The 21,401-nt window shown below is 42.9% G+C and overlaps 1 protein-coding gene across 1 annotated transcript in view; it reads left to right on the top strand.

The window, feature by feature from the left end:
- MPZL1 (myelin protein zero like 1) overlaps nt 1–20,762 on the top strand; it is a 40,103-nt gene extending 19,341 nt beyond the window's left edge. Inside the window, exons 3-6 of the mRNA XM_074857149.1 lie at nt 626–839; nt 5,295–5,427; nt 8,708–8,813; nt 14,764–20,762. Coding sequence (XP_074713250.1) covers nt 626–839; nt 5,295–5,427; nt 8,708–8,813; nt 14,764–14,865 — 555 coding nt within the window. The 3' untranslated portion in view covers nt 14,866–20,762. The remainder of the gene's footprint in view (nt 1–625; nt 840–5,294; nt 5,428–8,707; nt 8,814–14,763) is intronic.
- Nucleotides 20,763–21,401: the final 639 nt, after the last annotated feature.

Here is a 21,401-nt window from a genome sequence, read left to right as displayed (position 1 = left end):
TAGTCACCTAAAAATTGGGAAATGGTATATTTAGTCACTGAAGATTTCTGCAAAACAGCTAGGTATGCTCTAAGTTGCTCATGGGATTTTTTTTTTTGGCGGTGGAAGGAAGGAGGTTATTGCATGTTAATTTAGCTGTGCTGTAGTTGCAAGTAACACACAGCAAACCATGAGATAGGAAACCTGGTATCCTTTTCCTACTAGGATGCAGAAGGCTTCCTGTGCCTGAAAGACAGATGGCTGTGATCCAGAACTGTTCTATCCTTTAATTATTCCCAGGTTACTAGCCTTTTTCTCTTTCCCTCACCTCCTTGTCTGCAAAACCACATGTCCCCAAAACCAGGAGAAAACCCCCCAAACAATCCAACCACAAACCAAAACCAACAGAAAACTGAAACTTGCAGTCTGTTACGGCTTATACCGCAGTCATACTACCACAGCATGGTTATGTGACGAAGAGGCAACAAGCCAGACTTAAGTGGTGAGGCAGGGGGAAAATAAATCTCAAATACTAGCTGTGTATAATACAGTGGATTCTGGGAGAATGCTGTAATAGTGAGAGAAGCATGGTAGCTCTGTAATCTCTAATTGGATTGTTCTTATATCCTCTTTTCCTTGACTACAGTTTTTCTATTACTTTAACGGAAAGCCATACCCTGGAAAGGACATACCATTTAAAGACAGGATCACTTGGGCTGGAGATCTTAACAAGAAAGATGCTTCTATCAGTATATCAAACATGCAGTTCCGGGACAACGGCACTTACATTTGCGATGTCAAGAACCCACCTGACATTGTTGTCAAACCAGGAGAAATCCGAGTTAGAGTTGTGGAGAAAGGTATTCACCCTATATGATTTTTTTTTTTTTCCCTTCCTTTCTTTTTTTTTTTTCCCCCCGCTTCTGTGTCTATATCATTTTTCTTGGGGGTGGGGGAATAGCCTGGAGGGAGCAACTATCTTTTTAATTCTCTTCTTCCAGGTCCTAATAATAGAACTGATATTCTGTCAGCTGTTTAAAAAATTGAATGTCATACTCTTTTCCTCTGTACTCACTAATTCCTATGCTTTTAACAAGTATTAGCAAAAGCTGATGGAAGCCTTGCTGAAAACCCATCTTCTCATTTCAAAGTCCTATGAGTTTTTTTTCTGTATTATGCTGCATCAGGGATTACGATGACTTTTGAAATTTGGGGAGCAAGGAGAGAAAGTGGCAGGCTCTTCTTGGAATCCATCCAGTATATACATTGGAAAACAAACCTAGTAAAAGGGCCTGAGCACGTACTGACAGACAGTGAAGTGCTACTGTCTTCCGTGCGACGATGTTTGTCTTGAATGTGCGTTCAGTCTTTGTTACTTGGATGTTCTTACAGTGTTTATAGTGACCCTTATAAACTGCAAGGGCTGGCTTCTTGCGGTCATTTAAGGCTTCTGGTTAACATTTCGTAACAATGATGACAGTTCAAGAGCCCTTATATTCTGTATGTCAGTTTGGCTCTTATTTCCCTTGGCCATCCAAAACATTTGTTTGTTCTAGCTAAGCTGGAGGTCAGCCAAAGTGTGACTTCCTACAACGAAATGGTTTGTACAGTGATTTCCAAATTTATATTTAATAAGGGCAAGAATAAGCGTTGAATTAGCAAATGGCAGTGCTGATACAGCTAATCCATTAGATTTTAATATGTTAGGGAAGATACCTACATGTATACTCCAGTTAGAATGATGCTGCTGCTACAACTAGTGTGTACGCCTGCTCATGAGGTCATTCCATGTAGGCAAGGTCTATCTCTAACTCTTTTCTTCACAGAGGCGTTTGAGTTCCATGGGACCTCTGGAGGTCCCACCATTGTAGAACTTTCTGTTTCTTGGAAGTTTGAAGTCTCTATAAAATAGCTTCAGGTTTGTTTTTTTTTTTTTTTACAATGTATTGATAGTCTCTATGAAGAAGCAGTAAAGCAACTGCTGGTTTGGCAAAGCCTTTTCAGATTTGAACCCAGGTTAAGCAAAGGAAGACTGACTTCAGTACACTAATTCAGCTGATATTTTTCAACAGACTTGCATGCCGGCTTCCCCATAGGTGGAGCATCTGGACAAGAGAATCTCACTGATTCCGAAGGGAGCCCTGATTTGGCAATACTTCTCATCATCAGAAAAGTGCTGCAACAGTTGTCTTCAAATTTTTAAGAAGACCTTGAAAACAGGCTTTCAAGCTGTAGCTGTAATGCTGTCTTGCATTCTGACTTTACATAAAAGTACTGCTCTTGTAATAGGTTGTAACTCATCCTGAGCTGAGCTGGAGAAATTTTTTCAATTGAAACAAGTACATGTTGAGTCTTGTGCATTTTTTTAAAAATTATGTATACATTTAATGGTTCTGAATCATATGTCTAGTGTTGTAAACTCTTCAAAGCCACATAGATACTTTACACATTTAAATGATCTCATAGATGCTTGGTTAGCCTTAGATTTTTGGATTAAATATTTAATAAGTTCTGGGCTGGCTTAACTGTTTAAAATTGCCAAGCCCAGCTAACTCAGCTGATTTTCACTGCAGTATCTACATAGCGCTTGCACAAACATTTCCATCAACTATGTTGGAAGAATCCGACTGGCAGGGATGAGAAGCAAGACTGTTCTTTTGCTAGTGCATCTGTATCTGGAAAGGAGTACTGTTCAAAGCCTAAATGACAGAAATTTGTAGGGAATTCCAAGTCCTTATATTAGGCTGCCCCTACTTGTAATAGCAAGCTACTTAACACTGTATTCGTGACATCTTGTGTTACCTGGAGGTAGTCCATCTTTGATATGAACTCTCATGGCAGGGGAAAAATTAGAATTGTATGAAAATCTTTATACTTAGCAGCAATGGAAAACTTCAGTTTCCTGACTGTTTCATAAAATTTATGCTAACACTTTTAACAAAAATGGAAATTGCTTTGAGTTATGGAGATATTTAGTGAAAATAATTCTTTGGAAGGCTGGATTTTTGGCTTGTGTCAAGGTATTAACTTAAACATTAGATTTCAGAGCTGGTATTTGGTTACTTAGCTGGGACTGCCTGTTACAATGAAGTTGGCTGCTTTGCAAGTACTTATGAGGAGTTCATGTAACTGTGAAATACTGAAAAATATAAGAAAAAGCATGGTGGGGAGACATTCTCCAGCTGAGCTATGTGGTCATAAAATTGTGTGAGCTTTCCTATAGTCTCTTGGGCCATGTTCTGAGAGTCAATAAAGCTGGGCTCTACTTCCACCTGCAAACAGTTGCAATTTTTTATATGGTCTTAAAAACCTCTGTCAACAGAACATAAGTGCTGTCCTTTACTCAAATTCAACCAACCCAAAAACATCACCTGCGTCAAAATTGATGACAAAACTATCAAATTATCTACCCTCTTTCAGTTCAAAACCGTTACCGCTCGTCCTATCCCTACAATCCCTGACACTACCTTTCCTGTAGCCCCCTTTAAGTACTGGGAGGCTGCTGTAAGGTCTCCCTGGAGCCTTCTCTTCTCCAGGCTGAACAACCCCAACTCTCTCAGCCTGTCCTCACAGGGGAGGTGCTCCAGCCCCCTGATCATCTTCGTGGCCTCCTCTGGACCCACTTGAGTAGGTCCATGTCCTTCTTGTGTTGGGGTCCCCAGAGCTGGACATAGCACTGCAGGTGGGGTCTCCTGAGAGCGGAGTAGAGGGGGAGAATCCCCTCCCTCGCCCCGCTGGCCACACTTCTCTTGATGGTTGACTTTCTGGGCTGCGAGTGCATGTCATTCGCTCATAGTCAGTTTTCCATCCACTAGTATCCCCAAGTCCTTCTCAGGGCTGCTCTCAATCCACTCATTGCTCAGCCTGTATTTGTACTTGGGATTGCCTCGACCCATGTGCAGGACCTTGCACTTGGCTTTGTTGAACTTCATGAGGTTTTCATGGGCCCACCTCTCCAGCCTGTCCAGGTCCCTCTGGATGACATCCCTTCCCTCCAGCGTGTTGACCTGTACTGGGTCTGGCTGAGCCAGAATTGGTTTTCCCCTATAGCAGCCCTCATGGTGCTGTGTTTTATGTTGGGAGCTGGCAGGGTGTTGATAGCACACTGGTGGTGTGGCTACTGCTGAGTAGTGCTTACACAGCACCAAGGCTCTTCCCAACATTTCCCCCCTGCAGTGGGACGGGGTGGGCAAGGTCTTGGGAGGGGACACAACCAGGACAGCTGACCCGAACTGACCAAAGGGATATTCCAGACCATATGACGTCTGCTCAGTATAAAGCTGGGAGAAAGGAGGAAGGGGGTGGGGTCACCCTTGGTCCTCCGAGGCAACCACTACGCGTATTGGAGCCCTGCTTCCTGAGAAGGGCCAACATCGCCTGTTCATGGGAAGTAGAGAATAAATCTGTTTTCTTTTTGCTTCGCTTTGCTTACATTAAAACTGCTTTTGTTTTACCCACAAGGGTTGTTTTTTTTAACCTATCTTATTTTATTTCCCCTTTTTGCCCTGTTGAGAAAAAAAAAGGGGGAAGGGGGGGAAGTGATAGAGTGACTTGGTGGGTACCTGGCATTTAGCCAAGGTCAAACTACCACACGACCGCACCACACAGCTTGGTGTCATTGACAAGCTTGCTGAGGGTGCACTCAGGCCTACTGTCTGTGTCACGGTCAAAGATGTTAGCGCTGGTCCCAGTACTGACCCCTGAGGAACACCTAAAGCGTATTTCTAGCATCGTACAGTGATCCTGAGTTAAGAAGGGAAATAATGACTCTATAAAAATGCATAGATATGTATTTTGAGACACCAGAATCATGTATGAACACTCTGAAGAGTGATCGTGGGTAGTAAGTAGGCTGTCTGCTGCATGCTACCCAGGGAACACCCAGCCTTCAGCGCTCTTAGTAGGTTAGCAGTGTACTATGTTCAAATCTGCTTTCAAGCGTGCCTGCCTTTTCCTGTGACCTCGCTGGGAATTGCCAGATGAATGTAACTTTTTTTTTCCCCTTTGGATACACAATGAGGCAGGGTAGTCCTCATTGTCACTTGTGTTCCCTGACATGTCAAAATTTTTGGTTCGATATAAACTGTCTTCTGAAGGACGGTGACATTAAGAACGCTCTTGGTGTGTGCTCTGTTCATATGTTATTCTGCTGGCTGCCTGCTACCACTACCTCTTAGGCTGCATGTTGTAATTCCTGGATGTTACATTAGTGCCTTCTGCTCTAAAGGAATCCAAGGTCAAGAGCATTTGTGGTTTGCACTTCTGTTGATCAGGGAATGCAGAAGAGTTGAATGTTTTCTCCCTTCTCTCCCCAGACAGCCTGCCTGCGTTCCCCATTGCCATGGTGGCAGGGATAGTCATCGGTACGGTTACAGGTCTCTCACCGCTCATCTCTATTGTCGTGTGTCTTGTCATCAGAAAGAACAACTCTAAAAAACGATACTCTGGGTAAGAGATCTCCCTCCTCACCTGTGGATGATGTGAGGAACAGCAGCAGGATCAGAGGGAGGGCTTAGAGGGGGGTAGGAGTTGTTTCAGCCAACTGTTGGCAACCATGGCTAGAGATAGGGTATGGCCATGTGGAACACTGGTCATCTGCCTATAATGGTTATCTTTGTACTGTGCTTGAAAAGACCTACTGACCATGAGTTGCACCTGAAAAATCACTAAATGTTGGAGTTGATCCCCAGCCACAAGCATATATGCCCTAAGAACATTTAATACAAGATCCTCTAGCTCTGGTCTGTTCCCCTTCCCTCCAGCCCTGCTTCCCCCTGTGACCCCCAACCCCCAACGGAAAAGTGCCACACATGCACTTTTAAGGAATGCTCTGTGTTGAGGTTAAGACTGGATTTTTCAGTTACCAGTGTCTGGCTCCTGAGCCTGGAGTATACTTGCCAAAACCCCATTTGTCACCACACTTCAAAGAAAGGAAGAGTAGCCACTCTGCATCCATTCTCATTCACTGTCTGTTTTTTGTTAACTGTTACCATCCCTGCAAGGTTTTTTAGTGTTAGGAGGATAACTCCAAAGTGAAGCACAGATCTTTGAGTGGCATATGAAAAAGCAACAAGAACTAACAAAGGCAGACTTGAGTCCTGTGGTGATGGGGCTTGGTGCTGGTGGGGGAGGCACTTCCTTTTCTCTCCTCTCTAATTAGCTGGTAATTGGTTTCTATAAGAATGAAAATTATGTATGCAGTCTTAGAAACAAACCCCAAACTTAAAACTTTCTTCTGTTCTTTCCCAAACAAATATTCCTGCTTCATGCAGGGTTGCCTGTGGGTTAAAAGAAAATAACTCCAAAAATAAATTTGTGGGGATTTCTAAATTAAACTTTGCCCTGTCCTTTTCCCAGTTGGAGAGTTTAGAGAAAGTGAGTTGGCTATTGCCCAAGGGTAAGGCTAAATATAGCAAAGGTGGCTGTGTGTGCTCAAAATTGTGTGGAAAGCCTGTTTTTTCCATTCTGCATGTGTCTTTCCCCTAAGAGCTGAAAAGAAGCCTGCAGCATCATGCACCAGCAGTGTGTGTGAGGTGGCCCGCTTGCCTTGCTTCCCAGTGACCTGCTCTCCAGTGTTTTCCTGCTGAAGGACACACACTGGTGCTGAGCCTGGAGCAGTAGTTGATGCACTGTAATTTCTAGTAGTAGATTTAACTACTCTTGAGAAAGTAATCTCTGAAGTTTAAATACTGCTTTCACTGACCATGCCAGCTCTGCATGACTTGTAAAGAGAAACTGAGTGTGCTGTGACTCCCTCCAAACTTACGGACTGTCTTCTACATGATGCTAACCCAGTGTGTGGTGGTGGTGGTGGTGGTGAGATGCACTTACTCTTAGATAACCATTCTGCCTTGAACTGAGGTGGGCTGGGGCACTGCGCGGCATCTGGAACCCCTGCATGGCCACAGTTTCCGTTCATGCTCTGACTTTGGTATTTTTTTATTTTTTTTTTCTTTCTGCCTTGGTGTGCTGGGATCGGATCCTGCTTACCTTCCTCTCCTTACAGAGATCCTGATATAGACGCCAGATTGGGAATGTAACAGGGCTGGGTCTTCTCTTCCAGTCCCACTAGACACCATGGTAACTAATCAAGTTGGTGGTTGCTGTTAATACCTGTGTGTATGTGTACACATTTCCTCTTCCTTTGCTGACTAACCAGCTAGCTCTCTGCTAACATAACTTCACTGTAATTTGTGCTGGAATCTGTTGGCAAAGGGATGATGCATTTCACTGGGTCCTGGGGTTTCATTGTCTCATGTCTTAACTGGGGTGGGATTGCTGCTTATCCCAGATGGTGTCCCTCCATCTCTTCCAACAGTCAACTTGCCAGTGCACTGACTAAAGCACAGGAAATTCAGAGCCCTTTCTGTGTCAAAATAAAAGTAAATTCCCTGTAAGTGTTCCTCTGGCTCAGACAGCTTGGGTGTTTGAGAACTTGCAGTGATCTAAGTGCATTAGTTGCTTAAACCTGAATTATGACTTTTAGATAGTGTGGATCTGAGGACTTTTGTGGATAAAGCAAACAATTCATCATTACATCATTTTGGCAGCAGGCTGCTTTGTCTATGAGACAGCAAAAGCCCCTTGCCGTGATGGCGGGGGGCAGTATTTTTTATTTTTTCCTTACTGCTGCATGTATGAAGTCTTCTATGGTTAGACTTACCAAAGGATAAAAAGTGATTGCCCTGTGAGGAGGTGCTCTGTTTAATGTCACTGCACTTGCTTTGTACGCTTGTCTGTCTACAAAGATTGGAGGAAGAGGATGCCAGTGGTCAGAGTGTTGTGGTAGCAAAGGGAACTCCTGCGTCTGCTGTCAAGGAGATGGCTAGTTTTCTTTCCTGGGTGCTTGGGTACGAGGAGGTAGACCTAGCATTTAGAGACCCATTACTGCATTGCCCAGAAGCTGCTAACGTTAAGTTTAAGGGCACTTGCTCATATACTTACCTCTGTGGTATTCATTTCTCTGTCTATCACAGGTTTGTTTTCAGTCCTGCTTTAAGCAGATGGAAAGAAGCAAACAGAGAGTGAAAACCTTCTTTTAGGGCTGTTGGTTCTCACCACAAGACAGTTTTCTTGTTTGAAAAATGAGATTTCCCTGATTAGACACTCAAGTAGCTATATCAGGGCACGTAGCTTACATGTCATGTGTGACTCTTAAAGTAATTGCTCCAGAGACTAGTGTCTGTTGTGAGTAGGCAGAATTCTTTGGGGATAGTAGCCTAACCAAGAGCAAGGGAACTAACGTGAAGTACCTTTCTGGTACGGAGAGCTGGTGGCTCTTGCAAGTGTTCATTCTAACTGTAGCACTAGTATAAGACTTGCCTCAGTGACTGGGACTATTAAGCTTATAGTTAGAAGATAATGGCTGTTTACCATTGTTGACTGTATCTAAAGCCTCAGTGAAGAAAACACATAGTTTTAGACAGGTTGGGTTGAACGGGAGTATCTAGGGAACAGGGGGTTTGGAGAAGCTGCTGTCCTATTTTAATAGTTGTTCCTTCATGTTGCTTACCAGTGACTCTGGGAGGAAGGATAGAGAAATGTCTGGGGAGAGATGGAGAATTAAATGTGTTTATTTCAGAAACCATTATGTTCGTTTTTGCTTTGGCATGATATGCCACATTCATCTTGCCATCACTCGTTTTTTGTTTGTTTTTGTTTTTTTGTGTTTTGTTTTTTTGTGCCTCTTGAACATTGTCGTGCAAACTCTGCTCTGCCACCTCGTCAGCTGCAGTACATCTGAGAGCTTGATGGCACCGGTTAAGCAGGCTCCGCAGAAGTCGCCCTCCGACACAGAGGGTCTGGTAAACAGCGTGCCCGCCAGATCACACCAGGTAAACTGCTTCCTGCTGCTTCCCAAAGCAGGATCCTCCCAGAGTGTGGGGGAGATGGTATGGAAAAGATAAAGGCAGGGTGGGACACATGAATTAGGTGCTGTCTGTTAAGGTGATGAAGGCTGGGGGGTAAAAGTCCCCAGAGGAACAGGGGATGGACAGTAAGCTGGGACTGGTGAACTTCCATAGAAGGCTTAGTGCAATTGAAAGAATAGCATCTTGACATTAGTTAAGATGGAGTTTTATGTCCTTTTTGTACTGATGTATAAAAAGAGATGGTTCCAATCTTGTGCATTAACATACACAAGTGGTAGTGAAGTGCAAGGATGAGAGCCTGGCAAGGTTGAGGAGTGGGCAGTGGGTAGCTGTTTAATGTAGAGATAACATTATCTACTAGATGTGTAATCACCTCATAAAGCTGCCTAATCTGTTCTAGGATCATAATGTGGAGGAATTTTACTTACTCTGTCATCACTGTGAAGGTGCATGCTGTGTGTCATGAGCCAGCACGTTGTCAACACTGACCAGTTTGATGATCAGTTTGAGGGTGACTCTTGCTGTTGAGAGCTCTCCTCTGCTGAGCCGCTCAACTTTTGTGGGCTTGGAATTGCCACGCTTTGTCTTGTGCTTGCTGCTGTTGGCAAAGTTCTGCTGACTTTGAAGGAAGAAGGTGGCTCTTATCCAGATTTAACATCCCAAGGGAAATTAGTCAGAGGGGAGAGAGCATGAGTCATACAGGGATTCTACACAATGTACGATTACCTGTTAACAGTGTACAGGATTTCGTTGATTTGTGTATTCCCAGCAATTTTCTTGTGGAGGTACCGATCCTGAGTGAGTTTAAGTTTGAAATGGACTTTTTCTTAATTAGCCACTTTTTAGCAGGTGGCTGCAGAGTACTGTGTGAGCTGGCAGGTTTCTAAATCGGAGTTAATACCTGCTTTCTTAATTTCTCCTGACAAAATAATGGAGATGTGTGTTAGTATGTTAACACTACAGGAGAAGAATACAGTGCTAACAGTGAGCTGGATAAAGTCTGTTTGGCTTCCAGTCTGGTTTTGAAATGCATCTTGTTCTTGGCAGGTGCAGTATTTTCAGAGTTTTAGCACATAGGCCCACAAAGCTACCTTCTGACTTCAGAGAACAGTTATTCTCTGAACATAAAGGCAATATACTCAAGTTAGAAGATTTAAAAATAGTTCAGATTTTGACTGGAGTGGGTCTAGGAGCAGCAGGGTCCCTATAACACCTAGGTAAAGCTTGTCTTTTCTGCTTCATGGGAGGAGCTTCTAGAATGGATGAATGAGACAGGTGATTCCTGCCTCCACCCCCCACCCCCCCACCCCCCCCCCCCCCCCAAAAAAGGAAAAAAAGAAAAAAAGCTTATGTCTGGGATGTGTGTTGCAGTGATTGTTGGAGTCAACTTCCCCAGGTCAAAAGACCAGGATGTTTTATCTAATTATGGTCATGGTATGAAGCAGTATATGCAAATGCCCTGAGAGCTACATGGAGAAAGAGTTTTGCTGTTCTGCACTTACGTCTTGAAAGCAAAAAACCTTATCTGGTCAGTAATGTTTTGGTGTGAAAACTTGCTGTGTCCTCACCCTTCTGTGTCCCCAGTGTTCTGGGTCTCAATGTGCTGGAAGGAACATGTCGGAGTAAATCTGAACTTTGTAAAGATAACTCAGAATCAGTGTGCTTTTGCCCTTCTGTAGTCACTTCAGTCTGCTTATTCCTTGACAGAGTCCTCCAGGGTCTTCCCGCAGAAAAGTTCCTAAAGGAAAGCCCAAAGTGTGAACATTCCTGACCTCAAAAGAAAGATATGGTAAATGGCTTTAGTTTAGTTTAGGTTTTTTAGGTTTTGCATCTCTTTTGTCAGGCAAAGGGAGCTTTGTCTGGATTTTCTTTTCTTGGCAAACATTTGTAGCAGCAAGTCGTTCCTCTACCTTCTGTTAAATGTTTGCCTCATCTTTACAGAACAGCAAGGAAACATACTTAGTTTTCTTTAACAAGATCCACAATAAAATCAGGGTAAATCAGATTTTGAATGGATGGTTTAAATCAGTGAGGAAACTAAATTTCAGTTGATTACACTTAAATTTTTAAATTCTAGCCATAGAGTTTTTTTTAAAAAAAGGTTGATATCAACATGCAAATTAACATATTTGAAATCGAGCATCACATATAAGTAAAACCTGATATTTCTTCATAATCAAGAAATCAGTTGTAGTATGTAAGCTTTTGAGCTGTTGTGTAGGTGAGATGCTGATATTCAGTTCCCAGAAGCTGTTGCAGTCTGCTTGCTGATTCAGGCACACTTTTGTGTCTTGGATTGCCTAGCAGTTTTAGACCAGTGGTTCACACAGTCAGTGCTGTGGTCAAACAGTAAAGGCCTGTGGACTTCCCTGTAGCCTTTTACTTGGTGGGATGTGTAGGAAGTGACTAAATGTTTCGTGCTTCACTGGTGGAAAAGAACTGTGAATACCAATACACAACCCGTTAAAAACAGTAATAGAGGTGTTCACTCTCAAAGAGTGGCATTTAAATTAAATTTATTAGATGAAGTTTCTTTATTTTGTTATCAGTTTAGGAATCAGTGATGAAGTGTTTGTCCACATCACTTCTCAGCTGCCCTTGGGCCTGCACTTCCTTTGTGTTTTGGGTGCAAGTTTATCAAGTGTGGACCTTGCTTTTTGGAGTGCCTCAGAGTGCTGAAAGTATGCATATCTGATTCTGTGAATGGTCAGCTGGTTGAATCAACTCCACTTGTTTTCACTGTGTCTTCCTTCTCAGCAGGTACGTTCTGTTCTGTCAAATTTGTATGTGGTGTTTGTTCTCCATGCAATCATTCCATAGTGACTCGTATTCTACCATGACTATTATTTGGATGAGTGAGAAAAGCATTTCCAGTGAAGGCAAGAACTATCTGTGATTCCCACATGGCTGTCCTTGTTTAGCTAGTAATCTGGGTTGCAGCAGGCAAACTGGAAGGCAGATGTATGTTGTCCCAAGATATGCTAACTCCGAGGTGACTGTCATTTGTTCTTGCTTTGCGAGTAGCTGAGTATTCATTTCTGGGCAGGCTGAAGGACCACTGATCTTAAAGTGTAACTTCCGTAGAAGTGCATTTCTGATGTACAGAGCAGTATGGTATGGAGATCCTAAGCAGGTAGGTCTGTCAGTGTAGAAGTGGGGAGCACTAAAGCTACATTAATTTAGGTGCAGATCTCTAGCTGTGCTCTTTCTAGTTAAGACATACCTGAACAAGCTCTGTTCCAGGCTTTGAACTGGACCCCGGAGCTCTTCGAAGGTGTAGTTCATGGTATCAGGAATCTTGATTTAAATTTCAGATAAATTTCCTGGAGCTGGAACCTGTGGTAGTTGCAACATCTTTCAGAATCTAAAAAATTTGAAAATACTGTAGACCACTGTTAGACCATGATGGTCTAACCTTGTTATTCCTTTTTCCTTACTGTAACTTGCAATTCATGACTCTGCTGACAAACCCTTAGCAAGGTATTGGTACACCTGCTACTCTTTTGCCTTCAGTTCTGAATGGAAAAATTGCAAGGCATAGAGAAATGCTGGGTTTTATATGGCAGTACTGGTCCATCTTCTGGTTCTGAAGGGTCAGGATGAGCTTATTTGGGATTAGGTGAAAGTTCTGAATTGTTTAGACTTTTTTGAAGCTTTTACTTGTGGAAGAAGAGTCTTTACAGAGATTCAGATCACTGGAGGTATCAAATGCAGGAAAAAATAGCCCCTGGTGCTGATTATAATCAGCTAGAAAATCAGGTAGCAAATCAAATAGATGGAGCATTATAATAAATCCTTGGTCCTCCTTTTATTTGTTTTAGCTAATCTACCACTTCTTTAGGTGATAATGAACACATCAAAGACAATGATAGCTTTGTTTGGAGCAGGTGATGACACCCGTCAGTCTCTCCACCACCATCTAACATGCTGGTTGCAGCAGAATAGCTATATTTAACCTGGCATAAAATTAGAATACTGATAAGATAACCGGTCCTGAGTGAGCTCCCGTGGTAGAAAGTTGACCCATCAGAATTACTTGAACAAAACTTGAAATGTCATACTGAGTGCTTCATGCACTTGTAGATTTTTTCTTTTTTATTTTTTTAACTGATTGGAAGTGCTCTTGAGCTGAATTTATCATACACTTGGCCTATGACCTCATGCAGATGAGACTTCCAAAATTGCTTACAAATAAACCTTAGGGTCACTTTGCCTTGAAGTTTTTATAGACACTGTACTCTAATAGGAATTAGTAATGTAATCCTGATACAGTATTGGAGATCAGAACAATATGAGAGCCAACAGTGGAAAAAGAAAAAAAGTGGCTCTAACGAGATTTGAAATTCAAAATTTTCTAAGACATCAGTGTTTTTTTTTTTTTGAGCATTTTCTCAGTCTGTTGTTTACAGTCAGTGTTTTATATCTACTCGCAAGTTTTCATCCTTCTGTCCATCTTCTTCCTCTACTCTTTATCATTTGGGAAATACTTTACCTGGAAGGAAGAAAATTTGGATTTAAACAGCTTCTGAAAGAGAACAAGGTATTTATCAGGTGCGTGCTTTGCCATTGTGTTGGGGGGGGAAGCAGCTGTGCAGAAGTGTACCTGTGGTCCTTCAAGGACTTAATTTTCTGTACAGAAGGTCTCTTTTCATCTCTGGCCCCTAATTGCTTTGGAAGTTAGATGGAAGGGTTTCTGGGTCAGTTCCATAGAGGTGTTTTCTAATTTGGCAGGATACCAAAAGTACTGGGGAGAAGGGGGTAGGAGAAATGCCTGTGAAGGCTACTTCTTCCTGGGACATAAGGGAAACGGAAACAGAGTTAAATGCATGAAATAGTTTTGAAGCAAAAACTCTTAAAAAAGCTGCAACCAAGCTAAAAGATGTCTCCTTGTAATTTCCTCCGCACACCCTCGAATAGGACAGTCCTGCACGGGTGGTGTGTGTGGGTGTGTGGTCTCTCCACTGAGGTCACCGGGTAGGTGGTCGCAGCCTTCTGCTCGGTGCTTGTGTCAGCTGGGGCATGCAGAGCGGGAGCTGCAGGCCAGACCTTGCCATAAAGCTCCCACCTGTCTTGTTGGGTACCTGCTCTTTCCAGGCTGCAGTCCTGTCCCCAGCCCATCTCGAATAGCTGCAGTTCGCTTTCCTGGGGGCTGTGTTTCGGAGGACATGGTGTTTTAGGAAGGCGCTGGTGTGTTTGCATGCTCTGCTGAAAGATGGTGCTGTAATGTCCTCCACCACACCCCAGCAAATACACCGAAGGTGTGTGGCTGTGCTTGCCCAGTGTGTCTGTGGAGGTGCTCACTACCTGGGTTGGCTCGAAAGTCAGGTAAGAATTCTGCATCACTGCGCTGTTTCGGTATTTTCTGGCCCACTGCTGTGTAAGTCTTGATCCATCACTTGCTTGGGCAGTGACTGGTGTCATACGGTGGCTGCAGGTTTGCTCCCTCCCTCATTATCCAAGCGGTGTGGCTGTGCTGGGATTTGCAGGACTCGAGTGGCAGTGTGGGAAGTATACTCTGCTGCCTACTGGTAAATCTGTAGTACAGTTCCTCTTGAAAAATATTAAATCTGGCATGCATCTGACTAAGCCATGTATCTTTGCTCCATAGCATGTAAGAATTGCTGCTTTTCAGACCAAAGGATTCTAGACTTTGCTTTTTTGAGAAGCAAGCAGCAGTAACAGTATTAACGGGAGGAAATGGTGCTGTTTGGCGTGCTCCTTACAGGAGAAAGGTGGCAGACTAGAGCTCATTTGTAGGCGAGGGTTCATTCCACCTGCTTCAAAGTGCTGTTAGCAGTCATAAAAGCTCTGTGGTCTTGCTTTAGCTTTGGTCGTGCTGCAGCCCCTGCGGAAGCGAGGGGTAACATGGCCTATCCTGAAAAATACTGATTGTGCTTTTCTGTTCTGTTCCCAGGGCCCAGTCATTTACGCGCAGTTAGATCATTCCGGAGGACAGCACAGCGACAAGATTAACAAGTCAGAGTCTGTGGTCTATGCTGATATTCGGAAGAACTGAGATGAGATCCTAAGCTATCCAAAGGAAAACACACATTCAGACTGGAATTGCTTGAACAAGATTTGACCCAGAGAACTCACATGTGGCCTTTGATGCCTAGGCTAGGACCAATGCATGTGCATACAGAGGGAAAGATATATATGTATTGTGTGTAAATAGTCTATTTAATCGTACAGAAGTGAGACCAATGTTGCATGTTGAAATGCGGTAAGAATTTTGCTTATAAATTGCCAATATTCTTTTTTTGTATCTTGTGTGACGAGAGGGAAAGTGAAAACTCGCATCACAACTTTTAAATATTTTTATCTTGATTATTAATGGAGAAACTGGAAGATACCTGAAGATTCTAGACTGACCTGGAGATTCTTTTTTTGCTTATAGGGCCTAGTTTCTTTTGTTGAGGTGAATATAAAGACGATACCTTCTTTATATTCACAGAGTTCTTCATGTATACAGGGTATTCATCTTTCCTTGGTCAGATTCTCAGTACAAGCTGCCTTCTCATATAAACTAGACACTCTCACTTGGTCTTGTAAGCCAAATCGTGACTCCTAGCTATCAGAAATGTATGTCTTAGCAGTGTAAGTGAACGAAATATTTAGACCTACCTGACCTGAATAACACAGGTCACAGAACTGTTTACTTCTGTGTTAAGCCCATCTATTCAAGCTTAGTCCTGTAAGGTACAGGGTTAGTGTTGATCTAATTAATTTTGTGAAATGGTAGTTTACCTGTGAAAACTAAAGAGCTAGTGAGTTAAAGGGATGGGAAGCTATAGCTGTAGGTGCTTCCCTCAGACTGTTGAACCTTTCAATGAAATGTTTCTTCCTCGAAGCTCTGTCATTTCATTTAAACATGAAAAAGGGCTCCAGGGGAGCTGGAAACTGTAGTACTCCCTCACCTCTCTCCCATGGCTCCATTATACCACTGTCACTTCCTTAGAGATGCTTTATCTGTTCTTAAAAGCCTGTAGTGGAGGCTGAATGACCTCTGGAGGAAATCTAGGGCTTCACTCCTTGGTTTTTTTTGATACATGGTTTTTCGTGTAACCTATATTTGCACAGAGGATGCGGAGGGTAGTTTATTTCCTTCTTCTCTGCAAGTCTACTACTTGAATATAATTTCCCAGCTTCTTGTTTCTAGATGAAACTCCTTATAGATTTGTTAAGGATCTCTGATTGTTCTCTCCTGCTGAAGAGGATCTTTCTTTAGCTGTCCCATTGGTATCCTGAAATCTGGTGCTCAAGGCTAGAAGTGGCATTCCAGCTGTCTTCTCAGAGTAGCATGTGGTAGAAGGATTTCTGTTTTGTACATCCTAATGTGGTGTTGGCTTTTTTGTAGCAGCAAATAATTTCCAGTTTGGTCTACCATAACCCTTTCTCTCCAATTCTTGCCCATTTCCTAGTTCAGCCTGTTTCACAGAATCAGTCATAGTATGGTTGAGGTTGGAAGGGACCTCTGGAAATCACCTGGTCCAAAGCTCCCTCCTCAAGCAGGGTCAGCTAGAGTAGGTTGCCCAGCACTGTGCCCAGTTGGGTTTTGAGTATCTCCACAGATGGAAACGCTGCAACATCTCTGGGCAACCTGTTCCACTGTTTGATCAGAGTGATCAAGCAGTAAAAAAAGTGCTTCCTTCTGTTCAGGTGGCATTTCATTTTAATTTGGGCACCTCAATACGAGAGAGATATCGAGGTGCTGGAGCAAGTGCAGAGGAGGGCAACGAAGCTGGTGAAGGGCCTGGAGAACAAATCCTATGAGGAGCGATTGAAGGAGCTGGGACTGTTTAGCTTGAGGAAGAGAAGGCTGAGGGGAGACCTCATCACTCTACAACTACCTGAAAGGACATTGTAGAGAGGTTGGTGCTGGTCTCTTCTCACAGGTGATTAGTGACAGAACAAGGGGGAATGGCTTTAAAGTCCAACAGGGGAGGTTCAGACTGGACATTAGGAAAAAGTTTTTCACAGAAAGAGCGGTCAGACAGTGGAATAGGCTGCCCAGGGAGGTGGTGGAGTCACCATCCCTGGATGCGTTTAAGGGTCGTTTAGATGAGATGTTGGGGGATATGGTGTAGGGGAGAACTTTGTAGAGGAGGGCTGATGGCTGGACTCGATGATCCCAAGGGTCTTTTCCAACCTGAATGATTCTGTGATTCTGTGATTTCCTTTTTTTAAATTTCTGTCCATTGCTGCTTCTCCTGACAGTCAGCACTACTAAGATGAGTAGTGCTCTTCATTCCCTCCCATCAAGTATCTATACTCATTGATAAGATCCCCCCAAGCCTTCTCTTCTCCAGGTTGAACAGTCCCAGCTCTCTCAGCCTTTCCTTATATGGAAAATGCCCCAGTTCCTTTATCATCTTTGTGGCCCTGCACTGGACTTGCTCCAGTATCTCCATACCTCTCTTGTACTGGAGAGCCCAGAATAGGGCCCGGTACTCCAGGTGTGGCCTCACCAGTGCAGAATAAAGGGGGATGATCACCTTCCTCGACCTGCTCACAATACTTTGCCTCATGCAGCCCACGATACTGTTTGCCTTCTTTGCAGCAGGGGCACACTGCTGGCTCATGTTCCACCTGGTGTCCACCAGGATCCCCCACAGGGCCTTTTCTGCAAAGCTGCTTTCCAGCCAGGTGGCCCCCAGCATGTACTGGTGCATGGGTTGTTCCTTCCCAGGTTCGGACTTTGCACTTCTCCTTCCTGAACTTCATGAAATTCCTCTCCAGGCTGTCCAGCCCTCTGAATGGCAGCGCAACCATCTAGTGTGCCAGCAACTCCTCCTGGTTTTGTATTGTCTGCAAATCTGTCTCTACTGAAATTATTTTATGGGTTTTTCAGACCTCATCTTCAATTTGTCAGTTGAATCTTGGTTTGAGTTCTCATACTGTCCTCCAGTGAGCTTGCAACACTTTTAGCGTGATACTTGGAAACCTAACCCTCCATTCCATTGTAAAATCAAGTAAATGAAAAGTAGTTTTAGGCCCATGGAAGGCCCTTTCAGAACCACATTTGATAATCCTTTGATTATGACAGTGGACCTTTAATAACTATTTTGTGTACAGAGGGTTTTTTCCCAACCAAGTTGGGTATGCTAACACTAAATTCTTTCATTGGCATCAGACTTTACTGGTCTCCTGACAACACCTGCCTTTGTTAGAAGCCTCATTAAGATCAGGATGAATCCTCCTGCTGCTGCTGCTTGCTTTATCTACCAGGCTGTTACTACACTTCTTACTAAGTGTAAAAGAAATGTAAAAAAACCCCATTTCTTTTACACTTAGTAAGAAACAAGTGCTTTTGACATGGTTGATGGAGAAACTTGATTTTGATCTGCCTGTATTCATCCCTGTGCATCAGTCTCTTTCTCCCCAGGTATTTTGGAGTAAGAGGGAGAAACATGATGAATGTAGCGATCAGAAACTTGCTGCTATGAAAAGATAGGGCTATCCTTGGCTCTGAAGTCTGCTACTAATGTTTTGTTTTTTTTCCTGCTGGAATATACTGGAGAATCTGAGCACAGTCCTGATCTGGTGCTGACTTTAAGAAACATGCTCTTGTGGTGCTAACTTCAGGAGACACACTGATCTGTCTGGTGCTAACTAACTTTGGGAAACGTCTCCTTCCATTGCTTTTGCTTAACTACAGGTATGTTCAGATTGCCTATGCTGAGGAGGCTCATTGCAAGGCTGTTTGGATCCTCATTGTGAAGGCAAAATGAACTTGCAAGTATTTTTAAAAATGCTGAATATCTTTTTAGAAAGAAACAGAAGTCCCTTCCTTCAAGAACAGCAGAAATTAGTCTGAATCCCTCTCTAGTGTGAAAGCTGTTGAATTACCTTTTTTTTTTTTTTTGTCATGGAAACATGAACAGTGTAGCTATTAAATAACTTATTCAGGCTGAAGTCAAAAGAACTCGAGGCAATGTGAGACAACACTTGTGAACTTTCTGTTCCTCAGGTTATCTTAGCTTGTTTAATCATACGATAGCCTGTGCTGATGAAAGGGACTGATGCTAAATTGGCTTACTTAGTAAAGTGTCAGAAGACAGGGGACTCCTACTTCCTCGATGGGTAGCAAGCAGAGATTAGTCAGTCAAGGTCATCATATCCTAACGTTATGGTGACCAGAAGTTTTAACTCTTTGCTCTACTGCTATTCTCTTAATTCTCTGATGCTGTTCTTTGCAGGTGGAAAAGAACAGCTTGGACTTTGAGGAACACTGTGTTGTCCTTGTCCTGTTGTAGTACTGCTGCTAGCTCTTTTTAGGACCATCTATTTTAAAAAGAAGTGCTGCGTGGCAGGCTTGCTGCAGCACAGCTGAGGGGTGGGCAGCCTCTGTTGAGGCATAGCAAATGACTAAAGCTGTTACGTGGGTCATTGCTCTTGGATAGCAGAGCTAGGGAAGGTCTGTGTGATGTAAAAGAGTTGCAATGAATTCTCTTTTATTCATCATGGAGACAAAACTGGAATCGATCTGAAATTCTCAGCTGAGGGTTAAAAAAAGGTCTTTTATGGATAGAAGCGACCTTCTACCCGTTGTAGGACCGCAGTTTTGGATCGCCAGCCTGGGCTCTGGCAGGTAAGCCGGCTGGCACCCCCTAGAGCCAGGGATATGAATGGCATCATTCGTCTTCCCTGTTTTTAACAGAACTGCAAAATGGAAAAGGTTTGGCTTTTTAGTAACAGTGGATATATTCTTCCTTCTTTTTGATACCAGAAATTAATTTTGAGCATTACAAATAATTTTAAAGTATCAATCTAAGTAAATCGGTAGCTGTACTTGGTACATCAAACCTCCATTGCCCCTTTTGACTTCAGCAGTTGTTCTGTGAGGGAGATGGTCAGCATATTTATGAGATGGCATTAAGAGCCATTACAGGGTGGCAAATATATCCCTGTAACTTTTATGAAATGGCATTAAGAGCTATTACAGGGTGGCAAATATGTCCCTGTAACTAATTGAATGATGTGTCATATATAACCAGAGACCCATAGGGTTTTGTTTTCTCTCAAAGCTTTAGTGATATTTCAATTTGTGACTAGAAGAGCTGGAATTAGTTTTTTTTAACTTTTTAAATCCTGTGAGAACTGTTTAGGTAACCATCTGTCTTGTAACTGCAGTAAATGTGTATATGCAACTTGGAAGCTGCGTTGCCTTAAAGTGGATTCATTGAGGCAAAGTGTGGGCTGTTGGATTTATAACCAAAACACCTTCACTCGGTATTGAAATCTTGTCTTGGAATATTACATTATTAATGTATCTACCTAGGACCTCAAATACAAAATGTTGTTATTGTGTAATAGGTGATAGAAATATTTGCTCTTTAAAACCATCAAAACTGAGAAGGTGGGTAAGACTTCTGGGTTGTGGCTACACCCCTATGGTGCTAGTATTTAGCTAATGTTTTTATATGGGAGATTACAAAATCATGCCAACTATGCTCAGCAATTGTACTCTTCTTGAGGCTTCTCTTTCCTTTCTCTTCACTGCCCTAAAGCTAATAAGCCTTTTTGTTTAAAGGTATTTTTGCACTCTAAAATGTAAGTTCAATGCCTTTGTTGATCAGTGTGCTGTGCAATCTTTTCTGTCTCCCTGCAGTGCCAGCTGTTTTTATGTGGTAAATGTAATTGGAAACATAGACTGGGTACTTTTGCAAACCTCTGGCTTGGAGGTATGCAAGAGAACAAACACCTGTAAGACAGGTGTATAATCTGTGTGAGGGAGCTAGGTATGCATTGCATGGCCTGATTACATGAAGAGCCAGTGTACCAACTGTTAGTGCTTTTGATTTTACAGACTCATCTGGAAACACTTACCTTGGATATTTTTTCTTGACTGGACTTTCATGTTTTCTATTGTAATCTTGTGAATATTTTAATACACTTTTTTTTTTCCCATGACTGGTTTGCTGGACAAGTCTTATCTGGTTAGGGACTGGGAAGGGAGGGGGACTGAAATACACCACCTCTCTTTCTGGCAGTATTCTTCAGTCACTGCAGTCTCTGTCAGCTCAGCAAACGACACAGCTGGACTTCACCATTTGAATTGATACCCTGTGTTACCACTTCAGCTAGGAGAACTTAAGAAATGCAAGTGAAACTGTAGCAGAACACTCACAGGAGAGAAACTGCTTCATGGCAGGACAGCCTTTGAAAAAGGGGAGCTGACAGACTGTCTTATGCAGTCTTGTAAGAATGGAAAATGCTTTCCTTAAAGTATCCTGCACAAATACTTTGCACAGGATAATACAACATTATACACAGGGTGAGAAAGGAGGGGATGTCAGTGTCACAAGGTGCTGTAGCTCTTGTAACTATAGAACGATTTCCTTTCCTCTCCACCCTTGCCATGCTGGAGTGGTAACTCAAATGGCAGTGGGGAAAAGTAGGGGTGGAAAGAGACTTAATAACAGGACTTTGCAAAACTCCATTATTTCAAGGCCATCATTTTCCTGAAAGCTGAATCCTGAAGAAGCTACTCTCTCAGTGTTGTCTTTTTCCCCTGGATATAAATTCCTGAGCTCTGGTACTGACTCCTGG

Source organism: Strix uralensis, chromosome 2 (assembly GCF_047716275.1).
Source record: "Strix uralensis isolate ZFMK-TIS-50842 chromosome 2, bStrUra1, whole genome shotgun sequence".
In the NCBI taxonomy this organism is placed as follows: Eukaryota; Metazoa; Chordata; class Aves; order Strigiformes; family Strigidae; genus Strix; species Strix uralensis.
Note: the sequence above shows the minus strand (reverse complement) of the source record. Positions and strands in the feature narration are given on the sequence as shown.